The 12,616-nt window shown below is 40.3% G+C and overlaps 2 protein-coding genes across 3 annotated transcripts; one reads left to right on the forward strand and one right to left on the reverse strand.

Annotated features, from left to right (window-relative positions):
• Nucleotides 1-857: 857 nt before the first annotated feature.
• Nucleotides 858-3,940, reverse strand: LOC117305876 (peroxisomal membrane protein 4-like). Its single transcript, XM_033790760.1, has 4 exons — nt 3,821-3,940; nt 2,774-2,836; nt 2,064-2,262; nt 858-1,554 (listed from the first exon to the last, which is right to left on the reverse strand). Exons 1-4 carry the CDS (start codon nt 3,928-3,930, stop codon nt 1,303-1,305), a joined length of 624 nt encoding a protein of 207 aa, XP_033646651.1. The 5' UTR covers nt 3,931-3,940; the 3' UTR covers nt 858-1,302.
• A 347-nt stretch (nt 3,941-4,287) lies between these two features.
• Nucleotides 4,288-11,576, forward strand: LOC117305878. 2 transcript variants are annotated; one of them, XM_033790764.1, is made up of 5 exons: nt 4,288-4,423; nt 7,763-8,129; nt 8,560-8,765; nt 9,447-9,626; nt 10,726-11,576. In XM_033790764.1, exons 2-5 carry the CDS (start codon nt 8,105-8,107, stop codon nt 10,885-10,887), a joined length of 573 nt encoding a protein of 190 aa, XP_033646655.1. In that variant the 5' UTR covers nt 4,288-4,423; nt 7,763-8,104; the 3' UTR covers nt 10,888-11,576. The 2 variants fall into 2 exon arrangements, with proteins under 2 accessions (XP_033646655.1, XP_033646654.1); XM_033790763.1 differs by lacking the exon at nt 4,288-4,423 and adding an exon at nt 5,146-5,405.
• The last annotated feature ends 1,040 nt before the right edge of the window (nt 11,577-12,616 follow it).

Below are 12,616 nucleotides of genomic sequence, written 5' to 3' on the forward strand. Positions count from 1 at the left end.
CCCCCCCCCCCCCCCAGCTAAACAGCTAAAACAAAAAACAGTGGAGTATTTTGAAATTGATGGAGGTTTTATCCTCAACAAAAAAACAAAGAAAAGGCAAATGCTGAGTACATTTTTAACGGCATTAACATTTAAATCGGCCAACATATCAATGATGCTTAAACCCCACCCTTTTCGTAGCCTTTTATCAAAACATTCCTTGGCTTTGGACAACTTCATTGAGCCGCTCGATCCCAAGCGACTGGAAGGGGAGACCACGCACTTGGTTGTAATGGCCTATGGTAAAACATGCAGGCAGTGCCTGTGAATAATGATATCATTGTAGGCCAGTGTTGCCTAGCATTTTGGGATTAACAACTGGCTCAATACAGTTTGGTATTGATCTAGTGGGACCTGTTACGTCATCATGTGGACCAGTCAACTTTTAGAGCTGGGACATAATTCCCATAGCATAATTCCCATAGCATAGACCTCTTTTCCAAGAAGAGGTCTGGCCAGTGTGCAGAAATGTTGTTCACTAAATAAAAAACATTTTTTACATTATTTCGTCCCATACATTTTTTTCTTCCATAAGAACAACAGAGGGCGCTATGTAGCCTACTAAGAAGAGACAAATCTCTTGACAGCATCGAAACACGTTCGACAAATAAAGACTTTTTAAAAAGTATTCCAACCCATACAAAGTACAAACTATGCCACCAAAATTAATTGTCCATGTTTATTACACTAGAAAAATAATAATTTAAACATTGAATTACTCAAGTTTGATAGTAAATTCAAAAAGTATGGTTATACAATTATTTACACAAGTTAATTTCCGACAGACTACACCTTTGTTAATTACTCCCACCCCCCCCCAAAAAAAAAAAGAATGACCATTTAAACCTAATAAAAAGAGCACTGGAGAGCTGTTGATATTATACAATAATCCTAGAAAAGAAGCAATTAATCCTCTAATTGAGAAATGTAGTTTTAAAGAAAGAAGTTATTTTCATCTCAAAATTTGACCAGTGAATGCTAAAGCCACCAATATTAAATCCTATTGATTGTTCAATGCAGATTTTGAATTCGTCGGGTGTGAAAGTGAATGTATTTTCGTTGAAATAAAAGGAAAACCTTTGTTTCAATAAACCCTAGTTTGAGTGGATTATAAAAAAATACGTTTTTAAACGCGTATTAATTAAATTAATGAATTTGTTTGCTGAAATTTGCCAGGAAAGCTATAGATCCATATTCTTATACAATGTTCGAGTTCTTCCACCTATACAATTAGAAAAAAACATTCAACAATTTGAACATCTCCTACAACTTATTGTGCCATAGAAAGTCTTTAAGTCCGTGCCAGATGTCAGAATCCCTGTAAAGATACGTCATTGATTTCTGGAGCGAAGGTTGGAGGACCTCCCTGTGGTTTGAGAACTGCCACATGACAACAGCCCAGACCACTGCTGCAAAGACCGGGAACGGGTCTCTCTTTGGTGGGTTGATAGCGCCTGTTTTGACTGCGAGACGAGCGAAGCCGAAGAGCACCCGAGACAGAAGGTACATGTTTATCTGTGTGTGTGGAACCAAACCAGTTATTAGGAGATTCATTTTCAATTTATATGATGACTGGGCCCAATTTCATAGCGCTGCTTAACGGAAACAAATTTGCGTGCTTACTGTAGCAGACAAATTTGCTTAAGCCTTGGCGTATTTCACAGGTTAGCAGAAAAATTGGGCGGCCATATTGTGTGTTTACCGTGGATTTGCATTGTGACGGCATTTATTTTCGTGTGGTAAGCACCGCAAGGTTAGCATGCCTTTTCAAGCCAAAAGCTAATCATAAAGTAAAATGATCTTGCTCAAACCCACGCTTTCCGACCCGTTTTTTTTCTCTATCCCATCTAATGGCTTTTTACATAAAGTGGCTTTATCTTTGTACTTTGAACAGTTTCTTTATCATACTATTTTTATCCATGATTTATCAGCCTTTAAAGTTGTTTTCAATGATCGTTTTTATTTCAATCAATAGAAAAAAAACTCTGATGAAATGATAAAGTAGAGGGCCAAAGATATCCTACCTGACTGTTGACATTATTATTGCTGCCAAATATAAGATATCCTCCAATGAAACCTGCGACCAATGGGTGGAGGTTATGTGCTTTGCCCTCAGCCCATCTCATAATGGCCAGTAGAGACTTATACAGAAACACGAAGGAAGCGAGGTTCTTAGAATGTGTGTACGTCGCTCTAAGGATTGATAGGATTTGTTGACGCCAACTGGAAAAGAAGAAAATAAATTTAAGGAACATTACAGAATTGGTTTTGCTAACAGTTGCTGGCAGCGTAAGCACTTTATGTAATCCACCATATACATAAACTGACAATTCTGTAGAAGTATGAGATCGATCGGCCATCTGGGTCACGAGAAAATAGTGAAAACCCGAGTACAAATTTTGCATGACATCGATGCAAAACAAATTAATAAAACGCTCACTGAGTGATAAACTCCTAACGCGAAATTAGATTATTTATTTCTCATCAAATATGACATTTCAGACAGAAATATTTCAAGGGATGTTTTCTAGCATCAATATTATAAAAGACCGTGTAAGTTTGATGTAAATCTGTGATCTTCACAAATTCTTTTCTTACCAATTCTGTAACGTTTCTTTAAGTTGTTGCAAACTGCTTATATGCCTGTTTCAAAGTGTTGGTTTTTCTGCTCCCCTACATGCATTGCTAACAAGCATTTATTTAGTTTTCAGGCTCAGGAATATCTAGAACTTACCTTCCTCTTCCAAAGAGAAATGTCATGACCAGAGCATGTGGAGCTCTGATTTTAACGCCATACCTGTGGAGAGGTCAAAAATAATTGATTAATAATTCTTCAAAAGAACAGTTCAGAAAAAAAGTCAAACTAAAATATTTGATTGAGCGAGTACATGTATTATTCTACTGTGTGCTGCTTCAGAAAGAGTAAATTGAAAAGAACTAGGTAGCAGAATGATAATTTCAACTCCACATTGTTTGAATTGCAAAATTTAAAACTCTAGTACAAAAAAAGGTCAAACACTAACACAGTTTAAAAAAAAACGGTAATTAGCGAGAAGGAAAACAAATTGTATTTATTTATTTTGTTATCAAAAATCAAAGAGGTGCAATATTGCAAAATCATTGTCTTTTTCAATGTGGAGGTTGGACGGCAATCATGACACAAATAATGTTCCACCTATTCCTAGTCCTAGAGCTATGAAACGAGGTCAGTTAGTTCCACTGTCGTCTCATCCCATGTCCCCACGAGCGAGAGCGTAAAACAAGACATCCAAAGTTCTAGCCAGGGTTCTAGAATCTAGGTAGTAGTAAGTAGGTGCAGCAGTTACTTGTAGGTTTTCCCCCTTGCTGCTTGCGTTTGCTGTTTTGAGACTTAGTTATAGTAATTTCTAAACCTAGTTGGTTGGATGGATCGGCCATGGGAGTGGTTCAGCGGGAAGGGCGGGGCGTACTTCTAGAAACTATAAGCAGATAAGGCTCCCCCGTTTAGCTCCCCTGGCCTGTGTCGACCCCGGTGTGTGGCGTGGGTTTTTTTCAAGGACAAACGTGTGCAGATAATTACCCACGTTCGTCCTGGAAAAAAAAAACGCCACACACCGGGGTTGACCCAGGGAAGCTAAGCGAACGCACCCTTTATAGTTTCTAGAAGTAGGCGAGGCGGCGCTCATTTTTGCTGTTCTTGTTTTGATTGAATTGAATTGCAGCACAACGGTTCGACCACACTTGCCTTCAATTTCAAGCCCCAAAACACGGTATATAATTTAACAAGTGTATGTATACTCACACAGCTCCATTACGGAGGCCTTTCAGGACTGCTAAAGCTTCCCTGTGTCTCCCTGAAGTCAAAAACGTGTTGATCGACTGCAAAACTTCCACTGCCATGGGCGCCGCCATTTTAACACTAGCAAGCGCCCCCTTTTGACTCTAATTTTTGAAACGGTTGTCGCCGGTAGAGGGCGCGGGCGCCGCAAGTCAGGGGTGTTTTTTTTTTGGATTGGCTCAAAAACTAAACGGCTAAAAACGGGTTAACCAATCAAAAGTTAAAAAGACAAATGAAGGTTAGTCGTCAGAAAATAATTATTTGGTTTTTTTTTCAAGAGGCTTGGAGACGTTATAACAAGTATTTTAGAACCTGTGAGTATTTTAGCATTGCTACGAGGGGGGGGGGGGGGGTAGTAGAAAACGGACTGGCCAACTCTATGAATCCCGTTATGCAGATGTATCGTGTTGCACTGACGACCAACAACGGCTAACAAAACATGGAGGTAACAAACGTCGCCAATCAAGGCTAGTCAGCATCAACCATTGATCCCCTATGATCAACGGCTTCACGCATCACCAGAGAGTACGTTAGTCTCGGGCCAAGACGTCAATGAACGATTTTACAGTAAGTAGGATTTGAAACTTTGCATGGTGGAAATAATAGAAGAGTTTGCGGTAACACCATGTACGTGTAATAACTATCTCTAAATGAGTTGGGGTGGTTCTGAAAAGAACCGTTGGATTAACTCGACGTTTCGATCAGTATGCTCTGATCGTCTTCTGGAGAAACCAGAAAACAAGAAGACGATCAGAGCATACTGATCGAAACGTCGAGTTAATCCAACGGTTCTTTTCAAAACCTTCCCAACTCATTTAGAGATAGTTATTACATGGTGTTACCGCAAACTCTTCTAAAGATTTTACAGTAGTGATTTAGGGAGCCTGGTTCTAAAAATGAAAAATTGTGTCGTTAGAGGGCGCGCTACAAATTTATAAAACCGAGCACAGTGCACCACCCACTATCGATAACGTCTTGGGATAAGACTAAGAAGCACAACAGCTAGCTCCATTGGTATGCGATCAATTACACCTGTTTTGTCAACTGACGGAACATGAAACCATGACGAAACGAAACCAAGAGGAAGGAAATAAAAACAGCTCCCCTCGTGACTACAAAAGTGCGACGACCTTTTACGGAAAATACTGGGACTTCGCCGTTAAATCCGATGCGGATGTATTATTACATGACCTTCGACACCGCGCTCTGTTGCTATTCAAGCTCCATGAAACTTGTTTTGATATGTAAAACCATCGCATGAAAAGAAAACCCCGATTGTTGAATGGTAAAACCCAAAATCTATCTTGCAGTGAAGCTGAATGAAAAAATGGTGAAAAGACCGAGTATTGTTAGAGCTTATTGATAACAAATTAATGTAGGGTTTATAGTACACGGTGTACGTGTGTAATGTGGGGTTGATCATTGTGCATTTTTAGATGATGCTCTTTCTGAATTTCTCCAACGCTGAAGTATTGAGGAAACCGTGTTCGAAACCGTACGGGCAAAAATACCACTGGTGCGACCGTAGGCCTATCTCCATGTACAAAAGGTATACCATTATGTTTTATAATGCATAAACACTGCATGGTTCTAGCATGGAGGAAGAAAATGGTTCTAGTATGTTGTTCTAGTATGTTGTGTGTGGTATGCATGTGCAGGATGGCACGATTGTCTTATCTTATGTCTGAATAATGTGGGCAGAGCGCGGAGAATTTATAACCATCCCACCATATTATATGATTATCCATAGCTTACTATAAATCACACAGCCATCCACAGAAATGGCATAATGTTCCTCCCTGCCCTCGATCGGTAAGCTTGTCTGTCTGTCTGTCTGTCTGTCCATACTGACTACGTCTGTCCGTGTCTCTGTCTGTCTTTCTGCCCTCCAACCATAAAACGCAAATCTCAGAAATAGTCCATGTATGCTTCGTTTTCGAGGGCACCAAAGGCATTTATTCCTTGCTATAAAAGGAAGGGCATCCATGGATTTCTTGTAATTTGTTTACTGCAGAAGCATTTCAAGGGCACTATATACGAAGCAAAGACCCGTACCAGGGGGCATAAATTATCATGTGGAGGCAATCGCCTTGTTACCGCATGGAGGTAGTTCGAACTACCTCCATGGTTTACCGTAACTCCGTGTGAAATGAATAATCATGCTTGAACTCTCTAAAAGGCCAATTAGCCTCAGTTTTGTTTTCATTTATAATGAGGTTCGTACCTGGATGGACCCAGGCATGCTGTAGCACACAGTCGTTGCACATAAAATGAATTATCAGGAAGTTAACGCCAATATTCTCGTATTTTGTTTATAACATGTACACTCTGCTGGTGCCGTACTCTTCTTGTGTTATCATTTGTAATTCATCGAGGTCAAAATTATATTTAAAAAATTGTCACATATTATAATCATCATCATCTTCGTGGCCGTGATTGGGTTTGAAGTAGATACCAATATTGATATTCACAGTTAAAGTAAAGTAACCCTTGAAGTTGTGTGGTTTTGTGTAATTATTTTATTGCATGTTGTTAATTTGTGTGTCTCTTCTTTTTAAATGAAAAAAAAATTATGTATAATTATTTTATAACTATCTAAGACGATTTTTTTTTGTTCAAAGGCACTTGACCCTAAACATAATTTTTGTTTAACTGACCGAACGAACAACTCCCTTTTTGTCTCTACTCTCGATCGGATTAACCAAAACATTATTAGAGATTTGCGTATCCATCGCTTACGAAAACATTAGTGTTTGCGCCTCAGATCTTGTTAAGCTATGAACAACACGTATATCGAACCGCGGTCCCTATTGCATAACACCCCTCCATGGTGACAACATAATGCTCCGTCCCAACTGAAGTTTCATCCCAAGTATGGTTGGGTCCCAATGAGCGATGTAGACTTGTGCAAGTCTCGTGCGCGTAAATCGAACAAAATGGACGCGTTAAAGATGCGCGAGGTAGAAGTGTCTTTAAAACGCCGACGTTGGAAAGTTTTTTTTTTATGCAGAGCATTACAATAAAACACGTGCAACTTTTGTCAAGGTAAGTTTAATGGCCCAAACTAACAAAATGTTTGAGGGTCTGTTGGTGCATAGTCATTCTACCTCCATGGTCGGTGCGTGCAGTCACAACTGGTGGAACTTAAAATCTTCTCTATGGTGCATATAGAGGTAGAACCTCCATGGTGTTCCGCGCCCGCGAACGCCATCCATGAAAACTTGTGTCGTATAATTTCTCCTTGCTCATATAATATAATGTTATGATTTGACCAGGTCGAGAAATGTTCGAATAGATAGGCTACTACACACAAGACTTCTTCTATTTTCCATTGATATACCGAATAAATAATTACATAATGAGCAGTTATAAAAGTGGCAGACAGTCTTAAAGGCGGTGGACACTATTGGTAATTATTCAAAATATTTATCACCATAAAACCTTTCTTGATTACTAGTAATGGCGAGAGATGATGGATACATAAAACATTGTGAGAAACAGCTCCCTCTGAAGTGACATAGTTTTTGAGAAAGAAGTAATTTTCCACAATTTAATTTGATTTAAAGACCTCAAATTTAGAATTTGAGGTGTCGAAATCAAGCATCAGAAAGCACACAACTTCGTGTGACAAGGGTGTTTTTTTCTTTCATGATTATCTCGCAAATTAGACGACCGATTGAGCTCAAATTTCCACAGGTTTGTTATTTTATGCATATGTCGAGATACACCAACTGTGAAGACTAGTCTTTGACAATTATTACCAATAGTGTCAACTGTCTTTAACTATAGCTAGCTGGGCCGTCCCAACTGTAACTCTCAACTATTGTTGGGACAATTTTCAAGTTGGGACCGATGGATCAAACGATCGAAACATTGATTACCATATTGTTTACTTTGAACAAACAGCCCTTTAGATCCTGAGTCATTGAATAAACACGGACAGTGCAAAAGTGACGACCTATGGAGGGCTACAACACTGTACTTCAGCGAGAATTTCTTTTGATGACCAGAGCAGACATTGAGCACAGAAACGTGTGCCCTACCCCAACAACGAAAGATCTGTGACTGTTGGAAAGAAGGGGGTAGCAGCCGTGGAATAGAAGGTTTTGTAACTGTGGAAAAGGAGGTTCTGCAACTGTGAAATAGAAGGGTTTGTGGCTGTGGAATGCCCGGTTCCACGAGGTTGAAAACACTCGACGGCTGCTGTGTTATTTCGAGCGAGTGAAGAGGACGTCGTACTCCTTCAAGATGGATGCAGACGCAATGAAAGAAGGTATGTGTAAGGAAATTACGTTCACTGGCAGTGTTCTTCTCTTTGGTATTGCCAAAGACCATGGCGGTAGAAAATAGATCTATGTCTACCTCCTCCATGCTTTGACTAAGATTTCACCCACAGTTCAACAGGCGCTGATAATGCTTGTTGCACATGTATAAACGGTAATTGCAATGTGTTAAAAACTGCAACAACAAAAACTTACAGTTTCTACAGAAATATTATTGATTCTGGGGTTGAAGAAACATTGACTAGAACAGGATTTGAACCAATGACCTCCAGATGTACCGTGCCGGCACTCTACCAACTGAGCTATCTAGCCCTATCTTGCCTGTCTCCCCGTTTCGTAAATATCTTCGTTTTGGGATGCCGAAATAATATAATAGTATACACACGGCATAACGTTTCAACCTTTGTTCACCATTCACAGCTCTCATTTCTCAATCCGAGAACTATCTCAACCCTGGGGAGGAGGATGAACCTTGCACCTCATCGGCGTCACAGCTCAACGCTGGGGGCGCTAGTTCCTACGACCACTATCAATACCCAACCGAAACAGTGGGCCCGAAACGAGGGGAGAATCCATTGAGGAATACACATCAGATGAAGTCTAGCAATGGTGAACCCACCGACCCAGTATGTGTTATTTGTAATTTCGTTTCTGCTAGAGCTGAGGCCAATATTTCATAAAGTCTTTAAGCATAAAAACTCGCTTAACACAGAATAGTATTGCTTAGCAGAATCAGGTTTACCAGCCCAGCTTACATTAAGTTTGCACTGTTGTGGCTTGGTGCCCGACTCAGTTATTGCTTAGCAAAGAAATGTGTGAACAGCTTTCTGAAATTGGTCCTATGACTTGAACATGACCTATGGATTAACATGCTGGTGTGTCACATAGGCCGCCGGAGATTTAAGAAATTAACATGGGCTGAGGGAGGATGGTTCAAATGGTTGCTATCAGAATACATGTACGTATATAGTTTGCCATATGGGGGGGGGGGGGGCACAGAGTCTCCTGCCACACCGGCGCTTTACCAACTATTATAGCATCCTATTCCTATATTGGCGGCCTTCCTATTTTGTCAACATCTTTGTTCAAGGCTCTAGCTTTTATTAGTGGATTGAGGGGACTTTTCGTCGTGGTCTTCAAGAAAAAAAAACTCCTAGCCTCCTAATAATGTAATTATTAAAATGAGGACATTCAGAAAAAAAATGTCGACCACAAATCAATGAAGTTTAAACGTACTTATAACAAACATACAACTGTTATATTTATTGGTATGCTATACATTTTGTGGTTTATCTCGAATTTTGCAGAATACGGACCGATGCAATAACGTAGCAGTAGACATAGAGAGAGTAAGACCACCAGCGCCCTCTACGGTGGTTGGGATGCCGGTCATGTACCCACGAGATTCTGACGTACTTCCTACAGCAATACTGATGACGTTTTGCTGTCCTGTGTGTGGATGCATGGCGATATCACAAGCTAGAAAAGTATGTATACTTTCCACAATGTTTTGTCCTTCGTATGGGACATAAACCCACATGGTCCCGTGTTTCTGAATCACACAGCACAGTAGCTTGTTGGTTTCCTCAGGCTTGTAAGCTTCAGTGATTATTTCTACCTCCATGGTATGAGCTACCTCCATGGTTTTATTACCAGAAATACATACAACTCATGTGTTTCTGGTTCACATAGCAAGCACCCCTGTTTACAGGTTTCCTCAGGCTTGCAAGCTACAGTGATTAAACTTACTTATAAGGCATCGTTGTTTTCATTACCAGAAATAGTACATGTACATGTATATACAACCCGGGTTTCTTTCTGGTTCACATAGCAATCGCCATAGTTTACATGTTTCCTCAGGCTTGTGGTGAGCTACAGTGATTAAGTTCACGTATGAGGCATCCTTGCATGGTTTCGTTACCAGAATATTCAACTCGCTTGTTTCTGGTTCACGTAGCGAGCACCATAGTTTACAAGTATCCTCATCAGGCTTGCAAGCTACAGTGATTTAAATCACTTATGAGGCATCCTTGTCAAGTTCCTATGCTTGCCTTCGCGCACTCCATCAAGACAGCTCGTCTACATTCCACAACAATACAGTACAAAAGCAGCATCCAGCAACATAGTATAGCATCCTCCTGAAGACGGTGAGGTCATACAGATCGAAACGTTGAGTCATTAACCATCGGTTCTTTTCAGAACCAACACTACTCAAAAATAGATATGCAAATGGTGGTCCCGCCAACCTATCATAGTAATTTTAAGTTGGTGAGGTAGTGCTGTCTGCTCTACCAGCCAGACTTCTGATGGATGATACCCAAGCCTACATTATGGACTGTAAACGGGTAGGCCCTTACCCTGTTTCAGCCCCAGGTGTAGGTGGCAACGGCCCCTGGCGAAAATAAATTGTAGCCCAAACCTTGAAGTTAGTGGCATTCTTCAGCAGGCTGTGTGTGTCTGGCGACGTCCAAAAAAAAAGGTTTGGTGTTACCGCAAACCTCTCTGAGTAATGCTTTGTTTCATCACGAGAACTTTGTAAAATTTGATAAAGTATACCACAATGTTTCTCTTTCTCTTTCTTTATAGGCGCGACGATTACGAGAGGCAGGGAAGTACACGTCATCGGCGCTTGCATCGGATGCTTCCTCCTGGTGGGCGTGGTCAGCTGCCCTCTCGGGGTGCTTCATCATCCTAGGCATGGCTTTATCCGCAATGGTCTTCATGCTATTGAAACTGATTCAAGCATAGTCTCTCTCCTGACAAATACTACAGTTGACCTAGCCTGATCCCCTGTCCTTATCCCCAAGGAGAATTGTTTATATGTACAGTATAAACATGTTTGTCTGATTTAACTGTGAATCTCCAGGAAAGTGAAGGCCATGTGAATGAATGAGAGATCAAAGATGACTATGGCATGGAAGAGGGCTCAAAACTCTAAGTGTGACGTCAGATATTCAGGCTAATCCACTATCTCATTTAAGTTGACGTCGAGTGCGTCTTTTTTTCAAAAGTAATGACTTCAGATGTTCAGGCTTATCCTCTAACTCATTGAAGTGGAAGTTGAGGGCGTCCTTCAAGCATCAGTTTATGCTCTTTAGTTTACAGTACTAAAACAGTGATTCGCCGTCCCGGTGGCCTTTTAATAGAAACTGCCTTATATCAATGACTACTTAGACTGACAAAGGTACAATGCCGGTTACCGCTTAAGACGGGCACTGGTCTAACAGACACAATGGTTTCATTGGATGGACATGTGTACGTAATGACGTACCCAACTGGACCTATAATGCACACACGATTTATTATTGTAATGCATGGTCAAAGGTTAATCTGGCAGGAAACCAACATATTCGAAAGACCGGTATCAGGGGTGCGTTCCACTCGCGCAAACGACTCGCAACTGTTCGCGCAAACGTTTTTTTATCGTTTGAACGATTGGTGCGTATACGCGATGTCAATATGGCGGCGCCCTGAAATGAAGATGGCGCGCACCACACGGAGGTTTTTTTTAAACTTCGTTTTTGCTGCAGTAGTCCTCTTTTTGACATCATTACATCAACTAATTAACTTTGTTATTCCAAATCTGCATTATCATCCACCAAAAATACAATGTAATTATGTTTGTGACAAAGAAATAATACCGTATGCTTGTCCGCCATTTTAAAAATCACTCGCCAACACCTCCGAAGTATGTTCGCCTAAAGTTGCCAACGTTCGCCAACGGTGGCGGCGAACAACTCGTTCCACTTGAAATTGTTGGCGAACGTGCGCAACTGTTGGCAATGTTTGCGCGAGTGGAACGGCGTTGTTCGCGTTCAGGGAAGAGTGACGTCACATCAGGCTACAAGTACAGATTGTTTTAATGCACGACAGACACAAACTGTGTAAATACATCTGGACCTATAATGCACAGTTTTTTTCTTCTTTTCAACACCGTACGCACAGAGAAGGCCTGTGTTCAATACTCAAAGTCACGTGGATGTTTTTGTTGCACGGAACCGCCTTGGTCAAGTCTATGTTTGAGTTTATTTTCTCCTTACCTACAAGGACATGCTGCTTAAAATGATTTTGCAGAGGAACAAAGTAAAGATGAAGAAACTTTGATGTTTTCAGATTTACTGTAAATATGAAACAAGTACTAATTATTATAACTATATCCAATTAGCCTTTCAGCACAAAATCAATTATGGCCTTATAAATGAAAATCAAAAAATAAATTTGTTGGTATAATTTGTCAGTTTTCATCTCAAAAATATCGTGCTATCAGAACGCCTTTATTTTTTACATGTTTTTTTCTTTTATGAAACGCCTTCTGTAATCTAAAATCGACTGTGTGCCAATTTTGTTTTATTTCCTTTTGATTTATTTACGAGTTTTCATCTCAAAGTATCGTGTTATGAGAAAACATTTTTCTTTAACAAAATTATATATTTTCTTAATTGCCTTCTGAAATCTAAAATCTGACTGTAATTATGAT

Source organism: Asterias rubens, unplaced genomic scaffold, assembly GCF_902459465.1.
Source record: "Asterias rubens unplaced genomic scaffold, eAstRub1.3, whole genome shotgun sequence".
Lineage (NCBI taxonomy): Eukaryota > Metazoa > Echinodermata > Asteroidea > Forcipulatida > Asteriidae > Asterias > Asterias rubens.